The following is a 15,712-nucleotide window of genomic DNA, read 5'->3' on the forward strand; positions in this document are numbered from 1 at the left end:
CGCAGCCTGGATGATCTCGATGATGGGCGCAGGCGTCTCAACCGCAATCTCGACAGCCGCGGCGACGTTCACGGCATCCAACGCGTTGACACCGACCTCCAAGGCGACGGAAACGAGGTCGCTGCCCGAGACACCCGACGACGCGGCATCGGCCAGGGCAGCAGCCTGGGCCGGCGACGCACCAGCCTCCTTGGCAGCCTCGATGACTTCAGCGATAGGAGCATTGGTGACGGCATCAGCCCCCGAGCCCGCCGCCGAGTCGGCAGCCGACGCAACGGCAGCAGCGACCGATGGGCTAACACCGACGGCGATGGCCGTTTCGATGATAGCGTTGAGGCTAGCACCCGTGTCGGCCGCGACAGCGATGACAGCGGCTTGCTGGGGCGTGGCACCGGCTTCAATCGCCGCCTGGATGACTTCAAGCACCGGGGCCGGCGTGGCATCGGTCGACGAGCCCGCCGTCGACTGCGTGAAGGACGACACGGCCGAGGCGACCGCCGACGCAACCGAGAGCGGAGCACCGGCCTCGATGGCCGCGATCTGCACCTCGGCAGGCGAGCCACCCGAGTTGACAGCAACCGCGATGGCAGCGGCCTGGCCGAGGCTCGCACCCGAGTCGAGCGCAGCCTGGATGATCTCGATGATGGGCGCAGGCGTCTCAACCGCAATCTCGACAGCCGCGGCGACGTTCACGGCATCCAACGCGTTGACACCGACCTCCAAGGCGACGGAAACGAGGTCGCTGCCCCGAGGACACCCGACGACGCGGCATCGGCCAGGGCAGCAGCCTGGGCCGGCGACGCACCAGCCTCCTTGGCAGCCTCGATGACTTCAGCGATAGGAGCATTGGTGACGGCATCAGCCCCCGAGCCCGCCGCCGAGTCGGCAGCCGACGCAACGGCAGCAGCGACCGATGGGCTAACACCGACGGCGATGGCCGTTTCGATGATAGCGTTGAGGCTAGCACCCGTGTCGGCCGCGACAGCGATGACAGCGGCTTGCTGGGGCGTGGCACCGGCTTCAATCGCCGCCTGGATGACTTCAAGCACCGGGGCCGGCGTGGCATCGGTCGACGAGGTGCTGGTCTCGACCAAAGTCGTGTCGCTTGGCAAAGTGTCGAGGGTGGTACTGGTCTGGAACAAGGCCATCTGTTTGGCTTGGGCAGTACGGGCGGCGACGAAGAGGAGGCCAACAACAGCAACACGTGAGAGTCTCATAATAGTTGGGGACGGAGATAGGGTGACGGCAGAAGACGGACAGTGATGTACTCTCGGTGTTGCAAATTGCAAGATGAAGATGCTGGAGGGCGAGGATCCGGTGCATCACGGGTTTTGTATGAACTACGAATACCTAGTCTTTCCTATCTTTCCGACTCCGAGTAGTATTCTTTTCGAAGAACGGGTGGCAAAGATATGGTTGTAGGCGCCAAAACCGTCGTTTCGATACAAATGCCAAGAGAACTCGATCTGGCGACGCTTTGGGCTTGCACATGGCCAATCAACGATGCGAGCTGCCCCGCGTCGATTTGGTATTGAAATGCCATAGGTGCTTGGGTTTTATTCTAGTATTCGTTTCATGCAATCGGTGGGCGTTGACAACAAAAGAGAAAGCGAGGTGTCGTCTCGTACCTGGGACTGCATTTTTTGTGTCGATGCAGCCACCGACACCGCGCGTTCCGGTCGAAGAAGTGAGTTGTGTGTCACCGACCGGAAGCTCCGGTTCAAGCCGGTAGAGTGTTAATGGTTATGCCATTGCGTTGCCCAACACGGTACGACATGCTGCGCTCTAGAGTACTAGTACGTATCTAGAAACGTATGAATACGTCATTTCCCAAACAAGTCGTTTGCAACTCGCTTCCATTAACGTCCCCGTCCTCGCCTTCCCAAACATCGTAGCAACTCATCCTGAGCCGCCTTGCGACGATATGTCACGATGACATTTCACGATCAAGAATTAAAAACGTCTTTGTACAGACCCAAGACTCCAGATGGCGGGAAAAAACACTTGCAACTTTTATCGCGGGGTCCACAGAAGAAGCCAAAAGCGCTACTTGGTCGTGTTGCCTTTCGCGCATGACGCTGCGCGGTGCGATACGTGCATGACCAAGTTGCTCGGCTTGATCGTGACGCCAGTCAGTTTCGGGTGGAGGTTGGCGTCCGGCGCCAAAGTGAATGCATACGTGGGTAGCAACTGGAGGAGCACGGTCTGCATTTCAGCAACAGCAAAGCGCTTCCCAATACAATTCTTGGCGCCTACGAACCGGTTATACACGTGTGGTATAATAGCTCGGGCGGCATCTTGTACCGGCGCTGAACGGCATGTACGTAAACGTATTGCCCTTGCCGTTCCGGAGCGCCTTGTCGGCGAGGGCTTGAGTCGAGTCGTCTAGAAAGCGCTCTAGCATACACACGCATGTCCATTTGCAAGTCGTAGTACGAAGAACGTACGGGGCACAAAGGCGTCGGGGTCGGTCCAGTACAGTGGGTTGCGGTGGATGGCGCCGACGCTAAACGACACGTGCGCTCCCTACACACGTCACGTCTGTGTCTGTCTTTTGCACTTGACTACCGCTGGCATGAAGAACGGAGCGTCGTCCGTGCGCGGGATCGAATCGTCGGCGACACAGTGACGGGTCGTAATGAACGGGGCTGTCGGGTATAGACGCAGCGTCTCGTAGATCGTCGCTGTGAGCAGTGGGAGATCGCCCAGCGTCTGCCACGATACAGTGCCGCCGGCGTCGGCCAAGGCGCGGCGGCACTCGTCGACGACCGCGGCTTCGACAGTAGGGTGCGTCGCGAGCATCGCCAGCACCCACGAGAGCGTGTTGCTCGTCGTCTCGTGGCCCGCAAACATAAACGTCATGACGTGCACCCGGGCTTCGGCGGCGGTCATCGCCGCGTCGGCAAGCAAGAGGTCGAGGAGGTCGCGCGATGGCGATGTCACCTTGTGTGCGATAACGTCGTCGACGATGCGAAAGAGCGTCGCCTTGGCGGCTTGGATCTGTCGCAAGTAGGGCAGCGGCCAGTGCTGGAACCCTGGCAATAGCGTCAGGCCGAGCGTGTAGAGGAAGCGCGGTGGCGTGTTGAGCTTCTCGAACGCGCTTAGAACGATCGCCGCCTGGTCGTTTGTCGGATCCAGTGTCTTGAAGTCGTAGCCAAACGCTGTTTTGCCAATGATGTTGAGCGTCAGGCGCGTCATCACTACATACCGTTCACATCTCGTGCCACCTCCTAGAGTCCGAACGTCGTACGGTTCGGAACGGACACGGGTCCGGTTAGCGAGTCCAGTGTCTTGCCGAGCGTCTCCGTCTCGGCGGCAAATACCGGAATGTACGCTTTAAAGACCGACTGCGCAAAGTGCGGGTTGAGGCGCTTGCGCTGCGCCGCGTGCGCCGGGTCCTCGGAGCTCAGGAGACCGTCGCCACCCAGCAAGTTCTACCCGTCGCTCTTGGCGACCGCCACTACACAAGGGTCATAGGCGTACTTGAAAGAGTGCCCGTGGGATGCTTGCACGGGGGTAGTTGGCCGCGTTGACCACAAACACGTGCTGGAGCGACGTCGGATCGCTCAGGTTGACGCGGTGGTGCCAAAACACCCGGTAGTAAAACGCGCCGCCAAAGTCGGTTTGCCTAAAACATATGTGTGTGTTGAAACGTCGACAGTTATGAGCCGCGTACTATACCACGTGACAAACGGCTCGGGAAAGCGCTGGCCGTCGTGCCAGCGCGTCTTGCCAAACTCGCGCCTGCATCGTCGACTGAGTCGAGTGGCACTCGCAGCGGTACCGTACGCGTTGCCATAGACGATGCTTGTGCGGCGGGGCCCCGGCAGTGCCTGTGTTAGCACCTGGGAACGCCGGAGAGTGCGGAACCCGACCAGTGCGAGACCTCCGGTAAGCGCAGCGACCGCGACGCGGCTATCCACGTCGGCCATACGTCGTAAATTGTTGACACTGCATCCAATCAGCGTCCCGATGACGTCATCACTTGGTGCGGGCACCCCGTCTTGCCACATCGCTCGCGTGGATGTTCCCTCGGGTGGGGAATCGACGCTCGCGCGGCAAAGTACTACACTCGAAAATAGTAGGTTTTGCTGGTGCCGCCAATGGCATGGACTAGCCATACAGACAATATTGTATGGCGTCGGTCCTACTGTCGTCTGGCTCAACGTAGCGGCCGAAATCGTCCATGCAGCGATATGACATGTGCGTGCGGACGAGAGAAACACTCCTGCATGACCGATGCGTGTGTGTACCGCTCCGCAATCCTCTCTCTGGTGGTCCTCTGCTCCGAGGCTACGGCTCCACCCAACTCTAGCACCATTCGACGGCAAATGATGTATTCTTCAAAGCAAAAACCACGCAAGACGAAGCCTAGACGTCGTCGACCAGCGTGGCCATGACGTCGTCCAGATCCTCTTGCGGTGGCAGAGCCTCGAGCGCGCGGTGCCACCACGTTGCGACCGTGTCGTGCTCTTTTGTGTGGCTTGGTGTACCCTCGTTGACAGCATCGTCGTCTTGCTGGCGCATCGTCGTCTCGTCGTTCGCGTCGTCGTCGTCGACACTGCGGCGGCGCGGCCGCTTCGCGACAATCGACTCGTCGGTGGCGCCGAGCTTCTTGAGCCAGAGCTCTTGGCGTGTCTCAGAGCCGCGCTTTTTGCCCCGTTGCGGCGGCTTGCTCGGTGTTGCCGCCGCAACCACCTCCTTTGGCTTGCGCCGGGTCACGTCCCGGAGGTCATCGTCACCCGTGACAGAGGCGTAAAACGTCTTCATCGTGCGGGTAGGCTTGACAACCGCGACCACGTCCTTGGCTACAACGACAGATGAGTATGTGGACACGAGGCTACCGACAAACAAAAGCACCTTTTTCAAAGGCGGCGGCCTCCACATGGAGGAAGAGGCGCTTCTTCGTCTTCTCGCGCTGCTTGGTCAAGTCGATAAACATCCGCGTCCGCTCGTACGTGCACCGGATCTGCTGTAGCGCCATGATCTCTTGCTTGGTGATCCAAAGCCCTTTGGCCTCGTCAAAGATCGCAAAGCTCGGCGGGTGCGCCGTGCAACAGTACGCACGCTCTGTCTTGTTGCCGGGCGTGTAGTTGTACAAGCGCGCTTCGCGGTGGCAGTACGGGTGGAACGTGGCAAGACACTGCTTCTTGCAGCAGCTCACGAGACGGCCCTACACCAGTATATATATGCGTACGCTTTCCTGTCAGCGATATAGCTCGGTACCGAACGCTGCTGGCACAGCGAACAACACTTGGTCGTTGGCGGCTCGAGCAACGGCAGTGGCAGCGCATGTCGCGTCCCCGTCGCCGGATCCGTCACGATGCGACTGCCAAACACGCTGGCGCAATACAAATGCACAAAACCAAAGTGCAGAGCGGCACCCGTCGACGCCAGTGGGCGCACCGGAAGCATGTAGTCGCCGACGCGGTCGCAGAGAACACAGGGCGCCGACGCGGCGGTGGGATCGACGGCGCACTTTTCGCATGCCCAGTCGTTGGCAATCGTGTCGATCGAGAGCTCTGGGGCGACGCAGCTCGGGTGCACAACGACGCTACAGAGGCGGCAGCGCAACAGCACAGACAACGGCGACGACAACTCGTGGGTCTTTTTCTTGTTGCAGACCGCGCACGTCGCATCTTCGTCGCTTGCGAGGAGCCGCAACTGCTGCCGCTTGGTGGCTTCGACGAGCCGAAGTGCAGCGCGCGCGTCGCGCTGTAGCGACCGGTCACTGCATGCAAGCGACGATGGCTGGTGGGCATCGCAGAAGACGTTGAAGACAAGGCCTTGGCCGCCGCCAACGTGGACAAAGCCGCAGGCTGCGACAGACGCGTGCATGTGCAAGCCGGCGTACCAAGCGCAGAGCGCGTGCATCGACGTATCGCAGTCGGGGTGGCGACAGCGGACCGTACGTCCGGTCGCGACGCGGCAGATCGTGCAGAGACCACCGGATAGAAGCGGCGGCGGAAGGTCGGCGACGTCCGCCAGTGGCGACGTCATGGCCGTCGCCGTGTCAAACGTGGCGAACCGCACCAGAGGCTGCATCGTGAGCTGGATCAGCATGCGCGGGATGTGGACGAGCTGCGTGTTGGGGCTCCAGAGCGCACAGGCCACATGGACCCAGAGCCCTTCTTTGGTCATCTTGAGAGCGCCGTCACGCATCGGGCAGAGCTGGCAAAACACGAGCGCCGACGGGACTTTGCGCAAGGCAATGCACTTGTCGCAGTAAAAGTCGGTTTTGGGGATTTCGGCCACGCCGTAGCAGCGCTGGTGCACGGCAATGTCGCAGGCTTCGCAAAAGATGATCGGGTTGGCGTCTTCCGAGATGCCGTCAAAGCAGATGACGCACGTGCCGTCTTCAAACGGCTGGAGGCGGTCGGTCTCGGGCACGATTGGCAAATCGTTCGTGCCCTTGATGAGGCAGAGACACACCGCTTTCCACCACGCATATTCGAGGTAGAGCCGCTCCACGTGCGACTGGGTCGTCAACTGGGCCTCTTGGGCCTGCATGTACTGCGTGCCTTTGGCCCAGAGCGACCGCCACCGGACGCGATTGGTCTTCATCTGTTCGTTGAGCAAGTCGACGCACAACTGCATCTCGAGCGTCATGTCGTCCTGCACTTGAGTGCCTGTAAACGCCGCACTCGCGCCGTACTGCTGCTTGATGAGCACGTTCGTGAGCGGTTCGAGCCCGAGGAGCGCCACCCACAGTTTGGTGCCCCGAGGATACGCCGGCGTCGCGTTCGTCAAGAGATCGTGGAACGCGTCGGGCTTGAAGCGCGTCCACGCCACGTCCGCATCGGCCGGCGGCTCGGTGTTGGAGAGCGCAAAGGTGCACCGGACCGCCGTCGAGTGAACGACGAGGTTGACGGCGATGCGCGACGTGCCGTCGCTCGCAGGCGACGGCGTCACCGAGTGAACATGCAGAAACGGATGCACCTCTTGGTCGAAAGCACACTGCGCGCCGCTCGCGAGCAGCATGTAGTCGCACGTGTGCTTCATGCCGGTCTGCACCATCCAGTCCTCCGAGGACGTGACGACGACCGTGTCGGCGCACCGCGGCTTGTCGTACGCGCCCCGCGGTTTTTCAATGCCGTCGGGCTTGGCGCCTGTGAGCCAGTGCGCGAGCGGCTCAAGGCGCTTCTTCTGCATGGGATACTTGGAGAAGAAAGCGACCGACACTTGGTCCCAAAAGAACGCCGACTGCATCAAGTGACCAAACTGCTGGCCGGGCCACGTCATGAAGAGGTTGTCCGACGGCATCGTCGCATGCAGCGACGCAATCGCAAGGTCGCCCACCGGATCGATCGGTGCTTGGCCTGGTGGCAGCGGAAACAACGACGTCGTTGCATGCTTCTTGATGACCATGGGCACATGCGTCGTCGTCGACGACGGCAACGGCGTCGGTGGCGTCGACATCGGCGTCGACATTGACAATCGACTCGGCTCGAGCGGCATGGCGATCGACAGCTCGGGCTTCTTCTTGGGTGGACGGCCACGGGCCTTCTTGGGACCATCGGCGGCTTTGGCCGCTTTGCTCATCGGCGTCGCCTTGCCCGCCGTCGGTGTCGCCTTGCCCGCCGTCGGTGTCGTCGACGTTGGCGTCGGTGTCGTCGATGGCATGGCCTTTCCGGCCTTGCCTTTTGTTGGTGGTGGTTTCGGCGCCGACGACACGACTTGTTTCTTGCAGGTCGTCGTCATGTGCTGCGCGAAATTCGTCCGCAACACGACTTCCTTGCAGAGTGGGCACGGGATGACATCCGTCATGATCTGTGGACGCGGCGGGAGCATGCCTAGCCCCGGTGGGGGTGGCGCAGGTCGCGACGTCGGCAGCATCCCAAGCCCTGGCGGCGCCGGCGGCAGTCGAGGCATGCCCTGTGGCATCGACATGGTCATTTGCACGGGACTCGGCTTGGGCTTGGGCGAGTAGTCGTCTTTGCGGGGCCGCCCGACCTTCTTGGCCGGCGGTGCGCTCATGGGCATGTTGAAAAAGGGCATGAGCGCCGCGGCAGACACGAGCGTCGCGGGCGTGTCGGTGGCCGCCGTCGTTGCCTCAAGCACGTCGAGCGGCGCATCTGGCTCGTACATCTTGTCGCCAACATATGGGTTGGCATAGTGCAAGTCTTTGACGAGCGTGAACGTCGGCTGGACATCGCCGAGGTGTGTTTCGCAGTGGCACACGGGCTGCTGCTCGTCGTTGAGACCGGTAAAGACCTTACTTGCCGGCGCGCGCACGGCGCAGAGCGCATGGAACGACTTTGGGCAGCGCTTGCTCGAGCACTGCATGCAGCCGCCACGCTTGTTGCAGAGAAAGCACTTGAGATTGTGGCGCGTCGCGTAGAGAAGCTTGGTATCGACGACGATCGTACTCGGGTGAGTCTCGGACGCCACCTGCTTGAGCTCGGGCAGCCAGCGCGCGCAGACCAAGTGGCACACGCCGTTCGCTTGCGTCGTCGGCTTGAGCGCGCCGCCAGGATGCTTGCAGATGACGCAGACGCGGGCGGCGTTGGGCGTGAGCTCGTTGCGCGCCTTCTCGAGCGTGCAGACGTCGCAGGACCACTGCGCCCGGACCGCGCTTGGTGCGAGCGTCTTGGCATCCGCGGCGTAGCAGGCCTCGTGCACGCGCATGTGGCAGCTCGGGACGTTGCAGCACAAGAGCGCGTTGCCTGCGCTCGAGCGCGCGTCGAAGCAGACCATGCAGACGCGGTTCGGGATGATCAGCACGGCGTCCATCGCCGCGTCCCCGGCGCCGAGGCCGCCGGCCGTGGCGGGACTCGCGAGGGCCGACATATATTCCTTACACTAGGCGTTTGTATGGCGGCCACAAACGACGTAGGAATGTTCGAAATCCTCGCCATATCATTGGCTGAAATAGTTGCATTTCGTCCAATCATAGTACATTGAATAGCTTCATCCGCGATGAACCGTTGCCCAAGTGTAGCGATCTTCGACGTGACCGCAGCGCAGACACGGTCGATGCAAGGCCGACGCCCCATCTCGAAGCCTAGTTCCCGAGGTGGACCTGCTTAGCGTCTCGAATCCATATACGAGCGCAGCACCGACCGTGGTGACCGAACACCGACGTCGCTGGCTACTCTCAAGCACGCTTACGTCAGGACGCAGCGCCAAAACTATTCTAGCGTGTATAAATAAATGCTTCCTCAGTGACAACACTTCACTTTTCAATCTAGTACATATACCGTTGGCCACATTGGTCAATATTGTCTTGTGGTGTACACCAAGTGGAACGGCCACCGCAGCCTCGACATTAGTACATAGTACAAATGTCGAGTATTACCTACTAGTAGTGGGAAATACCGGTGCTTCTTGTCAATGCACTCGGTGAGAGGGGACTTTCACGGGATGGATCTCTCCGCTCGCATCCAACGACCAAGTATTGGCACCAGCTCCCACAACCGGTACGTGCCAAGTCTTGGGATTGGCTTGTCGCCAACTTGCAAACACGATGTTCTAGTAGTACGATAGTAGAACGACGAGAACACTAGTTAGTCGATTGCACGAGTCGTCGATATTGCAATTGACGTCTTCTTACCACGTCAAGTGTGCAAAATCGCAGAGGATATCGCTATCGACGCGCGCTCCGTCAGAGGTTTGAACACGCCAACGGATCGACGTTGTGATTGGACAAAAATGCCACGATTCGTTTTGGCGCCATGTCCCGGCACTGGCGCCAAGCGATGTCGACGTCGCCCTTGTCGCTACTGCAGACCGCAGTGACTTGTCTGCTTGGAGCGCGCTGTCGTTGCCGTCCGTGTCGTCGCCAAGCTCTTCTGTGTGGGGACAGGCCACGCACCGAGTGCAACGGTGTCGGCGTTGCGGATTGGCTAAAATATGGCATAAAAGCACCGAGATGAGCCAATGGCGTGGCACCAATCCCAACGCAGCGCCGTGGTTGCATTTTACCGTCCAATTCGAGTCGAAGATGAGCGCCCAGTTGATGCGATTGAAGGCCAAGGAGCTGGTCGACGAGTGTCGCCGCCTGGGTACCATGCTTCCTCCGTGCCCAAAGGTCATGGCGCCATGTAGGCCTGCGGGCGACCGGCAAGAAGGCCGAGATGGTCGAGCGCATCCTGGCGGCGCGGGCGACGACGGCCTCACCGACCAAGCGACCGCTCGACGAGACGCCGACCAATGGCCACAACAACCATAGCAACAAGCGAGCAAAGGCGTCGACGGGCGACGGCTGGACGGCCGAGCTCACGACGCTCTTCCACGCGTACGAGGACCAGGAGAACGCGGGCTACATCTCGGAGGACGGGATCCTCGCCCTCTGCGAACACATTGGCGTCGACGCGCAGGAGCCCGTCATGCTCGCGCTCTCGTTCCACATGCAAGCGCGGTCGATGGGTGAGTTTTCCAAAGACGAGTTTGTTTCGGGCTTGAAGGCGCTCGGCTGCCACGCGATCGACGACCTCAAGGCCAAGATGCCCGAGTTGGCCACGAAGCTCTCGACAGACACTGCGTTCTTTGCCCAGGTCTATGCGGTACGCGTCGTCCTTCCTCCATGTACCTAGCACCACATGATCGACTAGTTTACATACGGCTTTGCCAAGGAGAAAGACCAAAAGAGTCTCGGCGTCGAGACGGCGCTCGCGCTCTGGGAGCTGCTCTTGCCCAAGCGGTTTGCGCTGCTGCCACAGTGGCTGGCCTACGTGACGGTAGCCGCCCGTCCCTTCACGTCCATCTACAAACGTGGGATGCTAGGCACACCACAAGAACGCCGTGTCCAAGGACGTTTGGACGCAAACGCTCGAGTTTTCGCTCCACGTCAAGCCCGACCTCTCCAACTACGATGAAAATAGCGCGTGGCCCGTCCTCATTGACGACTTTGTTGCGCACGTGCAAGAGACGACCAAGAAGTAGGCGCGCTATAAGCGATTTTATTCCACTTGCAGCCAACATAGCGTGAGCAGCAGGAGCATCGAGACCGTCGCGCGTCCACCTACGCAGCATGGGTGGTCCAAGTGCGGAGACGCGTCGTTGCCATACCATAACTGCAGACGTAGGTGTTGGAGACGTTGGTCGCGTAGAGGTTGAGATGACACGGACACGCGTTTGTGACGACGTCGCCGCACTTTTTCGAAATGTAGTTCATCTCGGCCACCGACGTGTTGGTGCCAAAGAGCATGTAGCGTCGGTAGCTCTCGTAGCAGCACTCGAGCGGCTTGACAATGTCCTTGCAGAGGTCGTAGCTGCCACCGGCGGACGCGACCGTGTCGCCAAGCAGTGACACTAGATGCGTCGTGTGAGATACAACGTGGTCGCATCGGCGTACCGCAGTACTTGGACGCGGCGTAGGCCTGGCACGCAAATTGGAAGCTTGCTGCATACAGTCGCTGGTTGGCGACTTCGTACTCGTCATCGCCGTGGAAGCAGTCGTTGTTGAGCATCGCAGCATAGGTGGCCGCCGTCGCGTTGAAGCACGAGTTGCCGCAGAGGAGGTGCTGGCCGTCGTCGTCGCGGTGGTCGAGCACGTTGAGCGTGCGCAATTTCGTGCAGTCCGACTCGACGACGTGGCCGCCTACGATGCCGTTGGCAAGCTGGTCGCCGTTGATCGCCATCACATCCAAGCTTTGCTACGCCCAAGCCATGCATCATACACATGGTACAGAAGACATAGTGGTAGTACCTTGAGCGCCTCGCACTCGTCCGAGACATAGCGCAGCGGACTCCCAAGGTGCTGGGCTCTCGACCATTGCAGTTGCAGGAGGACGAGGACGACGACGAGGCCCGGCATGCGTCGTTGATGCATCATGTCGAATCTATTTTTGATCTCAATGACGTGGAGGGCGCATGGGCCAGCACGTGGATCGGATCATGTCAAACCTCCAACCTAGTAGAAGCGAAAAGACGCGATGGTAAGAGTCCGTGATTGCGCGCTAGACGACCGGTAGGTTGCGCCTCCCACAGTCAACGCCTTGCCACGCTGCTCGTTTTGCTCGCGCAGAAAGGTCCCGTCAAGTCGACGACCCGTGATGTGTCAACGCGTGTTCGTACGTGTATGCCCACGCAGGTGTGGACCCCTCGGTGGTATCCTCTCCGACCACCACGAACACTCTATGCAGTTGAAACAACAAACCATCCTTGGGGTACGAGCCAAGAAGAGGACGCGGTCTGCAAACGAAAGCGGTCAAGTGCAATGTCAAAGCTCCATCCCGAAGCCACATTGCCCATCTTGCTCGGAGTACTTTTATGACGAGGTACACTATGGGGAGTACGACCTATAGCAACCCCTCGTCCATGATGCGACCGAGCAAAACGATTCCATTCCTTCCTGAGCTATCGGCGCTGATTAGCCAGCCAGCGTCTGGTTTGTAAACGTTTATACAAATCTGTGGCGAATTTGTAATATGCTGGTGCCAGCTTCAAGTTGCCTTCTGGGCTAAATCGAAGTTTTTACTCGTACACTTGCATCTTGTAAGCATCCTTCGAAGATTTGCTTCGGCTTGCCCTTCGATTCGAAGGACTCCATGGCACACTCGGATCTTGGCCGCATTTTCAAAGTACCATGACGACGCCCAAGCCGACGCCTTCGACCGCCGCGGACCCGTGGACGACGCTGTCGTACCAGCCGGGCTTTGGCAACCACTTTGCCTCCGAGGTGCTCGAGGGTGCGCTGCCGGCGCACCAAAACAACCCGCAGATGTGCAACTACGGCCTCTACTGCGAGCAGCTCTCGGGCACAGCGTTCACGCTGCCGCGCCACAGCAACCAGCGCACGTGGCTCTACCGCGTCTTGCCGCCCGTCATCCACGGCAAGTACGCCGACTTGCCCTCGGGTGACATTGTCAACGACTTTGCCAACGAGACGCTCACGCCGCAGCAGCTGCGCTGGCAGCCCATGGCCATGCCCACCGCGTCCGAGAAGGTCGACTTTATCCAGGGCTGGCACACGATGGCTGGCGCGGGCGAGCCCACGATGAAGGCCGGCATGGCCATCCACATGTACGCGGCCAACGCGTCCATGGGCGACAAGTGCTTTTACAACTCGGACGGCGACCTCCTCATCGTGCCGCAGGAAGGCGCGCTCAAGATCACGACCGAGATGGGCAAGCTCCTCGTCTCGCCGCACGAGATTTGCGTCATCCAGCGTGGCATTCGCTTCAACGTCGAGCTCGACGGCCCGGCGCGCGGCTACATCCTCGAGGTGTACAACCGTCATTTCGTCCTCCCGGACCTTGGCCCGATCGGCGCCAACGGCCTTGCCAACCCGCGCGATTTCGAGCACCCGGTCGCGTGGTACGAAGACCGTGACGTCCACTACACGGTGGTCGGCAAGTTTGGCGGCAAGCTCTTCACGGCGGCGATGGAGCACTCGCCGTTCGATGTGGTCGCGTGGCACGGCAACTACGTCCCGTACAAGTACAACTTGGACCACTACTGCACGATGAACTCGGTCAACTATGACCACCCGGACCCGTCGATTTACACGGTGCTGACGTGCCAAACCGACGAGCCGGGCTGCGCGGTCGCCGACTTTGTCATCTTCCCGCCGCGCTGGATGGTGCAAGAGAAGACGTTCCGCCCGCCGTACTACCACCGCAACGTCATGTCGGAGTTTATGGGCATGATCTACGGCCACTACGACGCAAAGGCCGATGGCTTTGTGCCCGGCGGCGCGTCGCTCCACAGCATCGACTCGGCTCACGGCCCGGACGCGACGACGTTTGAGAATGCGTCCAAGGCTGACCTGCAACCGCACTACTTTGGCGGCGGCCTCGCCTTTATGTTTGAATCCTCGTACATGATGAAGCTCACCAAGTACGCGCTGACGTGCGACCAGAACGAACAAGACTACTACAAGTGCTGGCAGCCGCTCAAGAAGCACTTCAACCCGCTCAAGAAGAACCCTTAGAACGGAACTTGTCGTCTACAGCCCTACTAATGCTACATGTTGTTTTGTTTGTAAACGTGGCATCGTGAGAAAGGTGAGAACATGGTTGTTGCTATCGTACTACGCTCTCGTTGGACGGCTGTCGCATCGGTAATGGTGTCGGCTCGTTGCCTCCAAATGGGACAGGCATGTCGAGATCGGGACTTGGACCCGCGTCGTCGCCGCGTAGCGCCGCGGCGGCCGCAGCGGTCAATGGCACCGTACTCGATCGGTGCACGAGGTTGGCGGGTTGCCGGCGCTCGGCCACCGACATTTCCGTAAAGACGGCGCTGCCGAGGTTGCCCAAGCTTTGAATGGTTTCGAGTCGAATTTTGCGGTTGGGCATACTAAATTTGGTGACTTGGGTCGCGGGCTCGGCTTGCTTTTGCAGCACCAAGTCGAGCGCGAGGCGCGTCTCGTACTGCAGCACAAACGGCCTCCAGATCTGCGCACCCACTTCGTGCGCTTGGAAGCGTGGCAGTGTCGTGTGCACCATGTACGACAGCAGGGCGTCGTGAAGCGGGTTGAAGAAATTGGGGTCTTGCGCGCTGTCGGGGTGGACGCCGTACTTGGCGTTGCCCGCAAAGGCCGTCTCGTACCGGTGCAACAAAAGCGGTGGGACGAACCGATGCACGGGCAACGGGGCGTTTGGGCCGAGATGCGTGTCAAAAATATCGGTCGCCGACAAGTCCTCTCTGGCTTCGCCGCGGTAGTCGGCGAGCGCTCGCCACGCGACAAGAACTTCGACTTCGTACTCGCCTTTGGCAAATGCCGTAAACGCCTTGTACCCCTCGTCGGTGTGCAAGAAGGCTTCAAGGATGCCCAATGTGCCCTTGAACGCCGACGACGACGACGGGCGGTCGCGAAAGGCTTGTCGGATCGGCCCCAACACGTGAAAGACCACGATGACGTGGGCGCCGACGACCACGATGAAGAGCTCGAGGTGCGTCGACTGCACGAACGACGTGTCGTACAAGAGCGACACTGGCAGATAGCACACGACAACTAATACTCGTCACGGCAAAGTGCAAACTCTCTCAAGTGCAAAGTGAGACGTACACACACACATGGCGCGGGAGCTGTTTTGAAATGCCTTGCGGACGCCAAAGTTGTCGACCACGCGGCTCATCGCGCGGGAAAGCACCAAGGTGCCAATCGCGATGCAGCAGTATTGGGCCATATTGAATGGAATCACGCGCAGTCGGAGCTCGTCCGGACAGTTGGTGCCGTTGAAGCGAGAGTAGTCGGGCCCCGAGAGCACAAGCGCGCAATTCGGAAGGTTCCAAAGAACCTGGATGCCCAGCCACATATACGTGACATGCTTGCGTCGAAGCAGCCATTGAAGCCGGCTAATGGCGGCCCGCTGGGAATCGCGCTGGGCGGAGTACTTGGTCATGCGCTCCGTGAGGTTGAACGTGAGCACCACCTGCAGCATATTGTTGATGATTATCGAGTCAATACATGCAAAGGCGGTGAGTACCATGATTTCGGCGAGCAAGTACGACATGAGGGTCGTTTGGAGCGAAATGCCAAAGAGCAACGCGAGGTTCGTGCAGCTAATCATGTCAGGATTCAGCGACACGGCGCAGCGCGCGATGCTGTAGATGGACGCCCAGACCGCTGCGATCGAGATAAAGTTGGGGTTCCGATACCGAATCGAGGGCGATTGGCGGTTGCAGTAGTAGATGAGGAGGGGGACGACCATCGCCGACGAAAAGAGCAGCGCAAGCACAATGAAGACGCGCATCGTGCCCCGCGGCACCTCGAGCACGTCCGAGCCCGCCATATCAGAGCGTAGTGCTAAGTATATACACTCGT

The 15,712-nt window shown here is 60.0% G+C and overlaps 6 protein-coding genes across 6 annotated transcripts; 2 read left to right on the top strand and 4 right to left on the bottom strand.

Annotated features, from left to right (window-relative positions):
• Window positions 1-2,046: 2,046 nt before the first annotated feature.
• Window positions 2,047-3,932, bottom strand: SPRG_01671 (hypothetical protein; the record flags this gene model as incomplete). The annotated part of the gene is made up of 8 exons (XM_012340038.1): window positions 2,047-2,252; window positions 2,305-2,397; window positions 2,448-2,526; window positions 2,569-3,200; window positions 3,251-3,434; window positions 3,484-3,628; window positions 3,682-3,744; window positions 3,790-3,932. The coding sequence occupies 8 exons, from the start codon at window positions 3,930-3,932 to the stop codon at window positions 2,047-2,049; spliced, it is 1,545 nt and encodes a 514-aa protein (XP_012195428.1).
• Window positions 3,933-4,371: 439 nt separating this feature from the next.
• Window positions 4,372-8,733, bottom strand: SPRG_01672 (hypothetical protein; the record flags this gene model as incomplete). The annotated part of the gene is made up of 3 exons (XM_012340039.1): window positions 4,372-4,808; window positions 4,861-5,173; window positions 5,227-8,733. 3 exons carry the CDS (start codon window positions 8,731-8,733, stop codon window positions 4,372-4,374), a joined length of 4,257 nt encoding a protein of 1,418 aa, XP_012195429.1.
• A 1,198-nt stretch (window positions 8,734-9,931) lies between these two features.
• Window positions 9,932-10,921, top strand: SPRG_01673 (hypothetical protein). The gene is made up of 4 exons (XM_012340040.1): window positions 9,932-10,004; window positions 10,048-10,505; window positions 10,554-10,679; window positions 10,726-10,921. Exons 1-4 carry the CDS (start codon window positions 9,944-9,946, stop codon window positions 10,882-10,884), a joined length of 804 nt encoding a protein of 267 aa, XP_012195430.1. The 5' UTR covers window positions 9,932-9,943; the 3' UTR covers window positions 10,885-10,921.
• SPRG_01674 (hypothetical protein) lies at window positions 10,881-11,599 on the bottom strand. Its single transcript, XM_012340041.1, has 3 exons — window positions 11,297-11,599; window positions 11,011-11,253; window positions 10,881-10,963 (listed from the first exon to the last, which is right to left on the bottom strand). Exons 1-3 carry the CDS (start codon window positions 11,580-11,582, stop codon window positions 10,902-10,904), a joined length of 591 nt encoding a protein of 196 aa, XP_012195431.1. The 5' UTR covers window positions 11,583-11,599; the 3' UTR covers window positions 10,881-10,901.
• Window positions 11,600-12,516: 917 nt separating this feature from the next.
• Window positions 12,517-13,953, top strand: SPRG_01675 (homogentisate 1,2-dioxygenase). The gene has a single exon (XM_012340042.1). It carries the CDS (start codon window positions 12,530-12,532, stop codon window positions 13,874-13,876), a length of 1,347 nt encoding a protein of 448 aa, XP_012195432.1. The 5' UTR covers window positions 12,517-12,529; the 3' UTR covers window positions 13,877-13,953.
• Window positions 13,786-15,680, bottom strand: SPRG_01676 (hypothetical protein; the record flags this gene model as incomplete). The annotated part of the gene is made up of 3 exons (XM_012340043.1): window positions 13,786-14,899; window positions 14,954-15,320; window positions 15,375-15,680. 3 exons carry the CDS (start codon window positions 15,678-15,680, stop codon window positions 13,968-13,970), a joined length of 1,605 nt encoding a protein of 534 aa, XP_012195433.1. The 3' UTR covers window positions 13,786-13,967.
• Window positions 15,681-15,712: the final 32 nt, after the last annotated feature.

This window comes from Saprolegnia parasitica (assembly GCF_000151545.1).
Source record: "Saprolegnia parasitica CBS 223.65 unplaced genomic scaffold supercont2.4, whole genome shotgun sequence".
In the NCBI taxonomy this organism is placed as follows: Eukaryota; Oomycota; class Saprolegniomycetes; order Saprolegniales; family Saprolegniaceae; genus Saprolegnia; species Saprolegnia parasitica.